Source organism: Micrasema longulum, unplaced genomic scaffold, assembly GCF_059751315.1.
Source record: "Micrasema longulum isolate JH-2025_06_02 unplaced genomic scaffold, ASM5975131v1 h1tg000162l, whole genome shotgun sequence".
NCBI lineage: Eukaryota > Metazoa > Arthropoda > Insecta > Trichoptera > Brachycentridae > Micrasema > Micrasema longulum.
In genome coordinates this window covers 185,432-199,959 of record NW_028277367.1, presented here as the reverse complement: position 1 = coordinate 199,959, position 14,528 = coordinate 185,432, and the positions used below count along the sequence as shown (strand labels likewise).

The 14,528-nt window shown below is 30.7% G+C and overlaps 1 protein-coding gene across 7 annotated transcripts in view; it reads left to right on the top strand.

Annotated features, from left to right (window-relative positions):
• The window catches only part of ATP8A (ATPase phospholipid transporting 8A1), a 154,477-nt gene that overhangs the window by 93,495 nt on the left and 46,454 nt on the right, over positions 1–14,528 (top strand). The window contains exon 1 of one of the 7 annotated variants that reach the window (XM_088242734.1): positions 12,198–13,120. The exons of the other annotated variants lie outside the window; for them this stretch is intronic. Coding sequence (XP_088098860.1) covers positions 13,072–13,120 — 49 coding nt within the window. The 5' untranslated portion in view covers positions 12,198–13,071. Of the gene's footprint in view, positions 1–12,197; positions 13,121–14,528 lie in introns of those variants that run through there. 7 annotated transcript variants of the gene reach the window in all.

The following is a 14,528-nucleotide window of genomic DNA, read 5'->3' as shown; positions in this document are numbered from 1 at the left end:
GTGTTCAGACAATAACGGGAATTTTTAAATTTCGCGGGCTTGGAGAGTCCGATTGTCTATTTTTTTACTATGTTGGTATACATGATCGTGAAGTATGCTAAAATTTTCAGTTGTATTTATTGTTTACTTTGTGGCAGCCGCTAAGGTTAGACGTGTTCGGCGTTCTCAGCGTTTTTTTTATCTTGGCGATTTAGAATGCCTCCAATGGGACGATTGAGCCATAGTTTCGACGTCATACCCGTAAATCCATCTTTAACCCGTTATAACACGTTTCAGTAATTCTGCATCGTCGTTGACTCATTCGGTGACACTTGAGCAATTTCCATTCGTCGCTGTTTTTGTTCGTACTTCAAACATTTTGGGACAAATTTTGCTGCCACGCGTTTCATACCCAAAACATTCGAAAAAAAATCATGGCATGAGCCAATCGATATGCCAACATCATCAGCGACTTCTCTGATTGTGATTCGGCGATCGTTCATAACCATTTCATTAACTTTTCCCACGTTTTCATCGGTTGTTGATGTGCTGGGGCGTCCGGGCCGTTCGTCATCTTCAACGTCTTTACGGCCAACGCTTATACCACTCGTAAACTCTGGTTTTACTCAGCAAACTCTCTATAGGCCTTTGTTAACATTTCACACACTTTGATGTACTTTTTTACACAAAACTTTATACAAATTATTTGATCCATTTTTTTTAAACAAACGAAAATCGCCGAGCTCTTAAAAACACGTCTTACCTTGGCAGCTGCCACAGCCAAAGTAAACAGTGAATACAGCTGAAAATTTTAGCATACTTCAGGGGCATGTATACCTGCATAATAAAAAATTGTTTATCGGAGTCTCCTAACCCGCGAATCAAAAAAAAATCCCTTTATTTTTTGAACACACCTCGCATGTGCGTGGTAAGATAATAATCCAATGTTTATGTTATTTTATTTTATGAGTTAACATTTTTTAATGATTTTAAATATACCACATACATCAAGTAATAGCAGGTTTCCAATTTAATTTTATGTTAAACATGCTACCTACAAATATATATATGCATGTTTCAACAGAATTCCTGGTCGTTCCCATGATGTCTAATTGCTTCGGAGAACGAATATTCAATTGCGCTATTCAGTTTTGATACATTTTTCCCCGAAGATCTTAAAATTAATAATAAAAAAAAAACAAAAAATTACCTTCTTCCACTTTAAAGTAAATGTTAATTACTTCGTTTTCATTTCATATATTAAATTTTAACATTATAAACAATAATACCCGTCCCGAGGACACCCAACAAAACTTTATTTTATTTTTTTACATGTGAGAATATACAAAGAGGACTTAAAATACAGAGAGAAATTAGGATTTAGAAATAGGACACTTTTAAACATTACGTATTTATGTTTATATTTAATTTCCGTATACCTGTATTATTTATATTATAAAACGCACAATAAAACAACAAAAACATAACATAAACTATACGTTTGTGGAGCAGGTGATTCAATATTGGTTTGGGCGAATGAGACAATCCATTTTACTTCTGCCCAGCTTCACTGTCTATGTTTTTATAGCCTTTTTGAACATTTTCTCGTTACTAATTGTTTTAATGGACAGTGGAAGTAGGTTATAGATTTGACTTGCATAATACTCAAAATCCTTTGTCTGAAAGTAGTATTAGTTTGTATTTCTTTAAGTTATTTGTATTTATTCAAAGTATTATAATATTTATGTGTGCATAACAAAAATGTTAGAAAAGTTCCTGTCCCACTGAAGTCGAGTTAGTGACTAATTCAAATTATGTATATTTATTTAAGTTAACATATATTTAATAATATTTTGAGTTTGTTCAAATGTCTGTAGACAAGGAGTTGATTTCACCGTCTAGAGAGTTATTAAGATTAATCATATTCATAAATTAATATTGTTGATAAAACCAACTGGTCTAAGAAGAAGTATAAGAATTGAAAAATATTTTAGTATGTGGGTGAAATAATTCAATCAAATGAGTCTCGCCCGCATCAATAAAGGTTTCAGCTCCTTAACTTCACAAAAATCTATAGTGAAAGTACATTCCCCCGCACACCCCAAACCGTTTTAAAAAACATAAGTCTTTATATTGGTTTTACTCGTACAAAAATATAAATATATTTATTTTTAAACAAACGAGTTACTCTTTTAAAAATTTCATTTTTGTATACAGCGATTTTAATTTAACTCTACTACTCACACTTCCCCTTTTACTGTATGTTTGGTTAATTATATGTAAGGCCTTTGACGATTATAGTCATTCTTCCTTTTGACAATATTGCAAATAAGAATGATAGTAAAAACTGTATTTACCTACTTGTATCACGATAGCCTATGTCCACTATAGTAACTTTTTAAATGTTTTACATCAGATTAGATTATTGTTATCATAATTTTAAAATTTTGTCACCATTATTTTTAAATTTCAAGAGATCTCGGTTTTGATTCCCGGCGTGGTTGATTTGAAATATTTATTTAAAAATGTGCTTTTACGCTAGAATATTTTATAGTCCCTGGTCTGGCACCTGAAGCGTAAGACTGATACCTAATTATAAATTCCATAATCATGTATCTAGTACTTAAATGTAGCTTATTTTAAGGTTATAAACTACATCAATTTAATTAAGTAACAGACAAAGGATTGTTAGTAGGTAGGTACTTCATGTGGAAATTTAAACAGCAAGGGTTAGCAACACTTCTTCCCTCTGATAGGAAAGACGGCAGAAAATATTAGTTCAGTGACTATTAATTATTATTATTTATTGTTCAATGAGTATTACTTAGAGACGTTGGGCTCCCCGGACAATATGGCAAATTTAATTTACCAACCATTCTGAAACAAATTAAAGTTAAAATCTTAAAAATCGTTTTAAAATCGGGTTGTGGTCCCGTGGCTAGTGTTGCGGACTCACGGATCAGAGGTCCGAGGTTCGAACCCCACTCTACTCCAACTTGATTTCCATTTTCTCATAGTAAGTTATTTACAACTCGTTGAAATGGCCACTAAAATTGAAATATTTAGGTAAATGAAAAAAACGCTGATATTTCTTTAAAAAAATAAAAAAACCTGATAGAATAATTCAAGCAATATAAATTTTTAATTTATTTTATTTAATGCACAAAAAACACAACTTTACATAGACACAATAATATGTTTTTTATGTCCCGACTTGTTAGAAAATTCCGTGTCAAGTCGGGACTCTTTGATATATAAATCAAAAATATTTATTTACATATTAAAACAATATACAGGTAATCAAAACAATATGCAAAATAATTAAAACAATAATAGAAAAATAAAACAAAATAATAATAGAAAAATATAAATCATAAACATTTATAAATGTCGAAAAATGGAATGTAGAAAAGTTATATAATAATGAAGACATCAGCGATGTTATATATTTTAATGTAATGTCCAAACAATGGCAGAATGGTCAATGTTACACAGTCTGTAAAGAAGCTACTTAAACCAGCCAATGGCTACCATGTTCCCTTATTCAAAATGTTTTCCATTTACGGATAAAAATAATGCAATGTACATATGTACATTGCCGTTTACACGTACATTGTAGTATTGTAATGAATGTTACATCTTGTTAGCGGGCTGGATATAATATTATTGGCTATATCAAGGGAACGCCTTCAATCCTTAGTATTCGATAATTACTAGTAGATACTAATCTTATTGATATCCAAACATGAATTACGCTGGCAGAGCGGAACCTAGTCTCGGTTGGCCTTAGTAGGTTATAGTTAGTACCATTTTAGGCAGGGTTTTAAAATATAATATTTTATCAAAATATCCGATATGTATCAAAAATATATATTTATTGTAATATATGAATATATTTAAAGGAAACAGACGTTAAACATACAATTTAATTAGGTAGTTATGTTATTATATTGGGTAAACAAACAGTATGTACACAAATATTGACGATTTCTTTGTATATTAGTGTAGGACACTCATGCACACACTAAAGAATGTCTTCACTCGATACAATAATTTAAATTGTGTTAAATATAACAAATGTAAAAAAAAGAAACTGAAATATATACATAATAATTAAGTTAAATATTTGCTTCTCTCAAAATTTTTATGATTTTTGACCTAAATTTATTTACATTGTCGCAAAAAATATCAGCCTCGGTAAATCTATTGTTATATTGGTCGCACATTCTAGGTATTGTAGATTGTTATATTCATCATCATCATCATTCCCTTTCCGCACCTAATGGTGCATAGGGCATTGGATTGGTACACCAATCGCAGCATATCTCGATTAATTTTGTTACATGAAGGTAAGGTGATCACTGTGATCAGTCTTACGCTTCAGGTACCAGTCCAGGAACTATGAAATATTCTAGTGTGAAAACACCCGTTATAATATATACAGATACATATTATGTATCGTACACATTATTTATTCTCATCCTCGTACTGTTCTTCTTCAGTAAGCTCGCCTATTATTGGTTCCTCGCATATAGTATGATAAGGGAACGTCCAATAAGAATTAGTAAGAGTTAAACATGAAGATATTATTTTTGTCAAAATTGCATATCGGCGGTAATGAACGCCGACCGGCGATATAAGTGATATTCAGTAAACAAGGAAAATTACAGAAAATACAACGGAAATGAATATATTATCAAGTTAACTATTGTAAACTTATAATTTGAAATCAAACTCTGATTTGAGTCTACTGAACACTTTATTCTAATTTTACAAATATAAACATATAAAAATAAAAACTTCGTGACAATTGTTTCGCCTTATTAGGGCATTTTCAAACGAATGTGAAGATTATTTGGATTGAATGTCCTTATATAGTTATATAATTCAAGGTACTTAAGTAGAAAATAAAAATAATCTTATGAACTATAGCATGTACATTAATCATAATTGAGGGAAAAACCAATGATTAATGGTGAGGCTAAGTGTTTAATAGGTAATGGGGAATTTAGGTGTTTATATTTGAATTTCGGGGAAAATATAACAAAGTAAGTATTTATTGACATACAAGTGTGTATTGTGAGATAATTAATGAAGCTTTATAGTTTTGTAAATTTAGATAATTGCTGTCGAAAAAATATCCATAATATTATAATAGGTTGCTGTTCATTATAATTTTAAAAAAATGATTGAAATATTATTAGGAAATTTATATAAACATAAATGTATTATTATACAATATTTCTATTTTTAAGAATTTCTTATCAAAATATATAAATGCAATTGTAACATGATTCTTCTATTTATTACCCGTTACGACATTCAATCCAAATAATCTTCACATTCGTTTGAAAATGTTCTAATAAGGCGAAACAATTGTCACGAAGTTTTTATTTTTATATGTTTATATTTGTAAAAATAAAATAAAGTGTTCAGTAGACTCAAATCAGTGTTTGATTTCTTAAATTATAAGTTAAAATATGGAGTTCTACGAAATAAACACCAAATCAATCAATTAACTATTGTAATATAATCGATATCGTAATATCATCGGAAATAATCGATTCCCGACATGGTTGATATGAAATATTCATTTAAAATGGTGTTTTTACACAAGAATATTTCACAGTCCTGGTACTGAGATAGACTGGTATCTGAGGCATAAGACTGGTCATCTTACCTTCATGTGAATAAAAAATTAAGGTACGCTGCGATTGGTCTACCAACGCATTAGGTGCGGAGAGAGAATGATGATAATAATGATTGCAATATCATCAGACGGCGAGAAATATTCAATAGCGTCTGTGACCGATGCTTCCCAAACCCAATTCAAATCATCATGTCTGGCTTTAGAGTGTCGGTTGAAGTATCTCTCTACAGCTGCTGTTGTTACATAGTATTCTCCTGCTCCGTATGAATACCCGTGCCGGTCCACAGCACGCACGAACGCGGCTTTATGGCGCCCGGGGAATCTCAGTAAAAGTAAACCCGGAGAAACGTGAGAATGACTTGCAAAAGACATTAATACTAAATTATTAATATCATCAGCAATGAATATCATGATGTATATCTTGATATATATATTGTGATTATATCAGTGATATAATATATCCTTCCAACCCTGATTTCAGCGGAGTTGGCTCGGAAATTGCCGAGTAGACGTTTCGGAATTAGGAATAATTAGCGTCTCCTTAATGAGCATTCTTGTATTTGTGCCTATTTTAGAGGGTATAATTAGCTTCGCTTGAATCTAAATGTGTCTGCATATGAAGTAAATAATACAATTTTTTTAGTACCTAAATTTTATGTCGTAATCAAACGATTAAATGCTTGATGAAAATATTAATGATCGTTTAATATATTTATTTTATAAAACATAATCTCATTGTTTCTATAAAACATCTCAAGAGTGCTTTACAATTTATCTTACTAAACATTTTTATGTAGCTACAATCGAGAGCAAAAAAAATACGTAAATATACTATTAAACAAAAAAGATAAATAATTTTAAAAAGTAAAAATCCTTAACATGGAGACAGTAAATTCTTAACTTAACAGATTTAAAATGATAAATAATTCAAAGTTGATATTTAAAACTTTATTTTATGATAAATAATTAATTTATTCATTCATAATTCACGTGTAGTATTTAGTTAACACGTTAAAAAAATGAATTAATTCATACGTAAACCTTGACGAAGAAGCTTGTTTGCTTTGAAACCGGTCGTTGGAAAAAATAATAATCATAAAAAGATAGTGGTTAAAACAAAGTTGTTTAATTTTTTTTATTTTATGATAAATAATTAATTTTAATTAAGTTTTAGTAAAATTTTGCTACTTTAAATTTCCGGAGAAAAACAAAATTGCATCTACTTCCGCACCTGGCTACAATGGTTTATTTTATTTTAATATTGAAAAAATGAATTTATATTTGATGTCATTTATTGACAATTCTTGATGCGATTCTTTTGTAACAACTTTTTTAAATACTTAGACTTCCACATATTTATTTGACCAATTAGCGCTTTCACCTCCCAACTGACATCTGCGGACTTGTAAATATTATACATTGTTGCAATAATGTATACATTTTTAAAAAATCTTTTAGTAGATAGGTACAAAATAACAAGTAATTGAACTAATATTTTGTATTGTTTATTAATATAAACTTAATTATGAGGTTGATCTGTAGCTGCAAGACGCGTGGGGTATTTTATTGTACAGCGTCCTTAAGGTGATTTTCGCAAAAGTGGTGTGTATAAATTATTTTTAATAATAATTTTAATTATGATTTTCAACCTAAATCGTTCGCCTCTCTACTACTACCACCATGATATTTCCCCGCATGGGTAGGCAGAGAAGATGGGCTGCCACACATTTCTATGCTAAAATATATTCCTAGCTTCTTCCACATTCATATATCTTGTCATACATGCCCTTTGGTCGTCTGCTTTCGAAATGGCCAGATTTGAGATTTAGGTTTATCTGATTACGTCATGTCTTTTTCGGTCGACTTTGTCCTACGTTATCATTCATTTTAGCTGTATAAATCTGTTCTACTATTCGTTTTACATGACCGAACCATCTGAAGGGCCAGTTGCATAAAAAAAGTTAAATAATTGTTGCGTTTTTGTCAAAATATGCAAAATTAGTTGTTTTATATTAATTTTTCGTGCGAACTCTTTTGTCCATTTTGTCGAAAGCGCAACGATTATTTAACGTTAAACTTTATTTCACAACCTTTTTTTATGGGATTGACCCTCAGTGGCTCTTTTTTAATCTTATCATTTATCCTGTTTCAGATTTGTACTCTAACCTGATTTCATCATTCGCAACCCAGTCATAGATTGATTTCTCTCACATTCCTCTAAGAAATCGCATTTAGATCGCGTTTACTCTGCCTTCATCCTTCTTCTGCCCAGTTCCATGGTTCTCTTCTATACATAAATGAAAATATAAAGAGTTTTTCTCGAATATCCCGCGTAAATTATACAATTTTTAAATGATAATACATTTTTATTTCAGTTTTTTTGATATAGATAACAATATTTTTTAAATTATTAATTTGATTATTTATATATACAAAAATTTCACATGTTTGTCATTTAATTAACATTTTTTATGTCCGACTTGCTCGATAAATCTGTGCTAAGTCGGGACTATATAAGAAATCATTCTAGTAATATACAAGGATACATGTATGTAACATTTTACTGACATAAGTACATATTATAATACAATAAATTAACGGATAATTTAAGATAAAAATGCGAATGAGCAATTTAAAAACACAATTATTCAGCGATTTTCAGAATTACGCGTAACTCAATAATTCAATAATAATATTATTAAAAAAAATAATTTCATACTAAAACGATACATAATTCAATGTATAATGAAATGCTTAAAAAAATTGACTTAATTCAGTGATAGTCCAATGGCTAAGTTATTTTACCTTGCAAAAGGTCACGCTGTTTTGGAATATTGATATGTTGTATGTACCTAGGGCCTTATTAAAAAACCGAATTTTCACATTTGGCAGGCATACGCGCGTCAATATTACTACTTTTGTGTCAGCTTTTTAGATTTTGGCTCAACAACTCTGCCCGCGCGTTCTATCAAAAAATAATTCCACGTGTTTTTTGTAGAACACAAAATATTCTTTAATTTACTCATAGAACACGTTTTTATAATCCCTTTACTGACTGAAATACAGAGCTTCAGAGCTTAATTGAAAAAATAAGTTTAGGAAAACTATTACAAAAACACAGTCTACTTTATCTGATTTAAAGACTATGTGAGTTTCTGTGAACAATTTAATTAGGAGAAATATATTGAGTTTTAAAACTCTGTATTTCAGTTAGTGTAAGGTTAGAAAAAACATGTTTTATTAGTTAATTGGAGGAAATTTTGTGTTCTATTATAGAACGTATGAGTAAAGAGTTGTTGAGTAAAAATCTAAAAGACGCTTGCATATAATAGGCTTGTCAAATGGGAAAATTTGGATTTTTAACAAGGGACCCAAGGTACGTACAACATATCCAAAATACAAAACAGCACAACCTTTTGCAAGCAAACTCCCTTTTTTGCGACCAGGAGCTCAATCACAGATGGCTATCGACATGCTAAAAAACGTGCTAAGTATTTGAGCAATCACCACGAACAATCATGAACACGCTGAAGTTAAAGCGGTCGCGTTGCATCTGTGATTGAGCTCCAGGAGCTCAATCACAGATAACTATCGACATGCTAAAAAACGTGCTAAGTATTTGAGCAATCACCACGAACAATCATGAACACGCTGAAGTTAAAGCGGTCGCGTTGCAAAACGAAATTCAACTTCGGTCAGTTCAAGAGGATTGGTTGAATCTCGCACACGCCTTCTTTCAATTTTTCTCGAGTGCCGTATTGCATTTAGCCGGCGGTCGGCAAGCCAAATGTTAAGAAAAGCAGTCGCCATAGTAATTGTTTGTAACTTGAAAACGAAATAACAAACCGGCACGAGATTACACGCGTGTTGACTTTTTTGATTTGACGTTTGACCACGGACTACGGATACGGAACTTATCTATGGCGTTTTGCAACGCGACCGCTTTAACTTCAGCGTGTTCATGATTGTTCGTGGTGATCGCTCAAATACTTAGCACGTTTTTTAGCATGTCGATAGTTATCTGTGATTGAGCTCCTGGCCACGGGCTATAATTCAATTTAAAAATAATATTATGTGGTTTTTTCGCCATCAATATAAATGACTTTTGTTGAGTATTGCAAGTACAATATTCCTTAAGATACGCAACATTTATGGATTCTAACCAAGGTCATTATGATTGGCGATAATGCGCTCTGTCTATTATTATACCATAACTATGTTATTGATAATGACGTGCGATTAAAAAAAAAACGTCTTTTGATTTGTATTATCTAATTGGTAACATAGTGTGCCTACCTATTTTTTATTATAATACACATGATTGAATTATTTAAAGGAATATTTATAGCGATAGTTGAAAGGGGTTAATGCTGTCATCAAACCATGTTCCCTTTATTCTTAGAAATAGACAGAAAAGTCAAAGATGGCCGCCAGCCAACTCTATATATAACATACTTACTCTCGTATTATATAAATACAAACACAATCTTTCCCTGGTATATAAAATTTTCTTTTTATGTACCACTAAATGCGTTGCTGGTGAAAAATCGTACAACTCTTATTAATATTTTCGTGCTCGATAATTAAAACTGTACCGTTTATATTTTTAAAATCTGTTTTTAGGTAATGTGGTGTGAGGCAAACTTTATGGCCATGTGTAAATTCCTTATTTGAATACGTATCCGTTGCCAAGAATTTTAAATCAATTTTTCGCCAGAACGGTTGGCTCAGAAATCCTAAATAAATAGGCCAGATTATAAACCGCCGAAATACAAAATAAAAACAAATTATCTACGTATCAAAAAACCTATATATGTATAATACCATCAATTTTTTGTAGACTCGGTTTTAAATTGATAGTTCGTGAAATATTTTTAAGTAAATTAATATTTACATAAAAAAAAAAAAATGAGATAAGCTGTAACTGAAGCGTTATATGCACCATTAGAAGCCAATAAAAATACAGCAAGAGATTTATAGATGTATTTTTAATATTCTTTATGAAATTAGTAATATTTCTGTTAAATGTACATGAAAATTTCATTTGATATACCTGATCAACAAATCAGTATATCTCTAACCATCCCATTTTAACCGAGGAAGATCCGGTGAAAGATCTTTTGTGGTTTGATGATGTTTTTTGTTTATTTACGGGGTCGAATCGAGAAATTCAGACATTTCTTTATTTCCTAAATTCATTACGTTAAGAAATAAAATTTACTTTAGAAATGGAAAAAGATAAAAAATTAAACTTTCTTGACTTGTTTTTAACAATTAAAAAATTGATTTCGATATCTACCTGAAACCAACATATACAGACAATTATTCATAATTCTGCAAATCACCAAATTGCCCATAAACATTCCGCATTCCATTTAATGATACCTACATAGGTTAATTAACGTACTCTTAGTTGATACTAATTTCAAAAAAGAACTTAATACTATAAAACATATTGCTAATAATAATGAATATAATGAGAACTTAATTGATAAAATATTCAATCAAAAACAAAAACGCAAACTTATAAACAAATATTTATATTCGACTCCCACAGTAAATAAAGCAAACCCACGTAAACAATGGAGGCGGACTCTTTTTATAAATGACATTTTTTCAAAACAATTATCAAATTTCCTACCATCAAACATTAAACCGGCTTTCTACACAACTAATAATATAGGAATATTGTTAAAAATCACAAAGACTTAGTCCATATATAAAATAAATCTGGCATATACGTATTAAATTGTAATGATTACGATTTAATATACATTGGAAAAACTAAAAGAAACTTTAATATTAGAGTAAAAGAACACTTAGGGTGCTTAAATAATAATAATTTTTCTGAATTCGCAAAATATCTGATAGAGAATAATCATAACTTCAATAAAGACACTGGATTAAAAGTACTTAATGTCGAAAATAAAATATTAAAATTAGACAACTTAGAAATTAAAAATGCGATTCATAATTTGAAAAAAATAATTAATAACCAAATAAACAATATTTCTTTTAGTCCACTCCCGTCTTGCTTCGAAAATATTCATATCGAATTACCACCCTTTTAGGGAAAAAAAAATACTTGATTTTTTGACTCCACGTCTAGTATTCAGTAAAAATGGAAAAAAAAATAGTAAATAATTCGTTAGTTACGTAAACCTCGACGAAGAAGCTTGTTTGCTTTGAAACCGGTCGGTGGAAAAAAAAATAGTGGTCAAAAACACAGTTGTTTTATTTATTTTATTATAATGAATAAGCACAAAGTTAGTGCTTAAAATATAAAATGTAAATTATATAACTATTTTAAAACAATATGTTCTATGTGTACGCATATTCTTAATTACCTACAATATCTTTTTTTTTTTAGTTTAGAGTGAAATAAAATAAAAATTAGCATTTTTTAAATTTTAAATACAACATTTGATGTAAATGATTCACTAGCATCAATGAATGAAACGATTCAGCCTTGTTTTCAAATGGATTTTCAGCGCTTCTCTTTCCACACTCGGCACAGTCGTCGACCTTTCAACATTATCTATCATTCATCAGATGTAACTCTCTCTAAATGTAGTCTGGGGACTGGGGATTGACATAGGCTAGTTCAAGTTCAAGTTACTAGTTCCTAACTCTAGCCGCTCACCGTGTCTGAGTGCTCAATAACATTATGTTCGTGTTTGTTTTCCAACAAGTTGTATTTTGCCGCCGTCGTGCCGCGCCGCCATGATGCTAGAAAAGTCAATGCCGCGATTTTCCGACTGAGATAAAAATAAATCAATGTTGACATTTGTACTTCAAGACATTTTCTCAGGCATAATGACGCCATCTACGTTTCGCGTTTTATTATATACTATAACTTTGTGTGTGTGATACGGCGTAACAGCGAACACCGGATGACAGACAAATCGTTTGATATCATAAACATGAGTGTATTGGGAGTCCCGCGCATGCGCTCGGCAGTTTGGGAACCCTTCTGTCAATTGGCTCGACGTTTATATGGAGGTGCCCATATTTCGCCACGCTACGCCCAGGTGCAATAGTTTTCACGTGATTTAGTCAACTATTTTATTGTTTTTGTTTATCGGAGTGTTATGGTGTTCAATAAAGTTGTTAGTTTTGTTAGCGCGATGGGAGGGCGGGGGTAGCTTGTGCGCCTGGCTTAGCGCAGTTCCACCCCCTAGTGACGTATGTAGCGATCTTCCCTCTATCGTACCCGTGACAGGAACATTGCATCGCATCTTGTATCGCGAATTGTCTTCCGACGTCACAAGTGATAATATTACAAGCGCCACAACGTGAATAATACGCGACCCCCATTCCACTATCACGCAGAAGATTTTCCCATTAAAATGTCAGTTTACCTGACTATGTTATCCTCTCCCGATTCCATCTGGTGTCGCTAGGATATTCGCAGTTCCTGTTAATCATCAGGAAGGACAATCATGTCGATAGGTTCGCTGTACAGAGCCCTACGATTGAGAGTCTCAAGGCGTAAGTTTATTGATCAATTTCCTGATATTTTTTGCGAATTTTCGCTGCATTAAGCTATTCACTAATCAACCATATGTTAAAGTTTATTCAATACTTTTGGTACTTTTTATTGATAAATAACATTATGAGTTTATAAACATTAATATGTTGTTTGCTAGTATTTTGAGAAGTACATAAACACATAAATGTTTTGTATAAATACAATTTAAGTATTATATACGAGAACATAAATAATTACGCATTTTTAATCTAAAGTTTTTTAATAAAATAGTTGACTCATTATTTTACTCAGAACTTTATTTTTGTTCAATTCGTTTTAAATGATTTAATGGGTGTAGTTATATTAATATGTGCATAATATACATCATGATTATGTAGATGATTGTACATATTTATTTTATTAACATATACGGCCAATCTGCCTTTACAAAAATTTATAATATTTTTTCATTGTTTAATTATTTGAAGAAAAAACATAAATGACCCTTTACCGAAGATTTATAAAAAAAATAAACCTAAAAATTGTAAAACATACTAAGTAGAAAGTTTAAACAATTTAAGAATAAATGTAAAAATCAAATAAAATAATAAAAGATTTAAAAGTAATATAACAAGAAAATCGTACATACATACATTCATACAGCTGGGCAAAGTGAACAAAAAATTGTATATACATATTATGAAATGTATAAATAAATAAATGTAATCACTATTCACCATCTTTGAAATATCTCAAAAGGTTTGTTATACAAATGTTTATATCCTCGAATGTATGGATTGAAAAAAAATTGTTTGTGTTGTTTATTACACGATGTTTAACATTTTTTTGTTATTTAGTAATAGTGTTTCCTCGCTTATCTTTAAGATAACACTAGGATAGGGAACTTCAGGAAAATAAGCGTCGCTGTTATCTGTTTTTACCTCGCATGGGAAACGATGTAGGTATTTTGTCCTTTATTATTGTAAAAAAATATTTAATTTACAAACAGTATTTCAATTTTTCGTATAGAAAGTATGAGTAGATTTTACCAATAAATTCATGTCTCTTACCGTGTCAGTAATTGAGGGCCTAGAAGTTTTATTTATTTTATTTACATTAGCCGGACCAAAGTCTGTTTGTGTCCAATAAACTATTCGATTATTTGTATACTTGATTGTGGATTTCAAAGAAGATAAATATCAAACGTTCTGATAAAACGGGAGTGAGCTAGAGTCATTTTTTTTTTTTTATAAAACGTGAAAAAGACGTATTTTCTGGTATTTTGAAAATATCCCGAAACAAGTGTGAAACGTCCTATAAATATTGAAATTAATTCGAGTACATAACATCATATTTTGTTTATTTATTTATATATACGCCCAATGGGCATTTTTAAGGACATATTTAAGTATAGAAAATTATTATAAA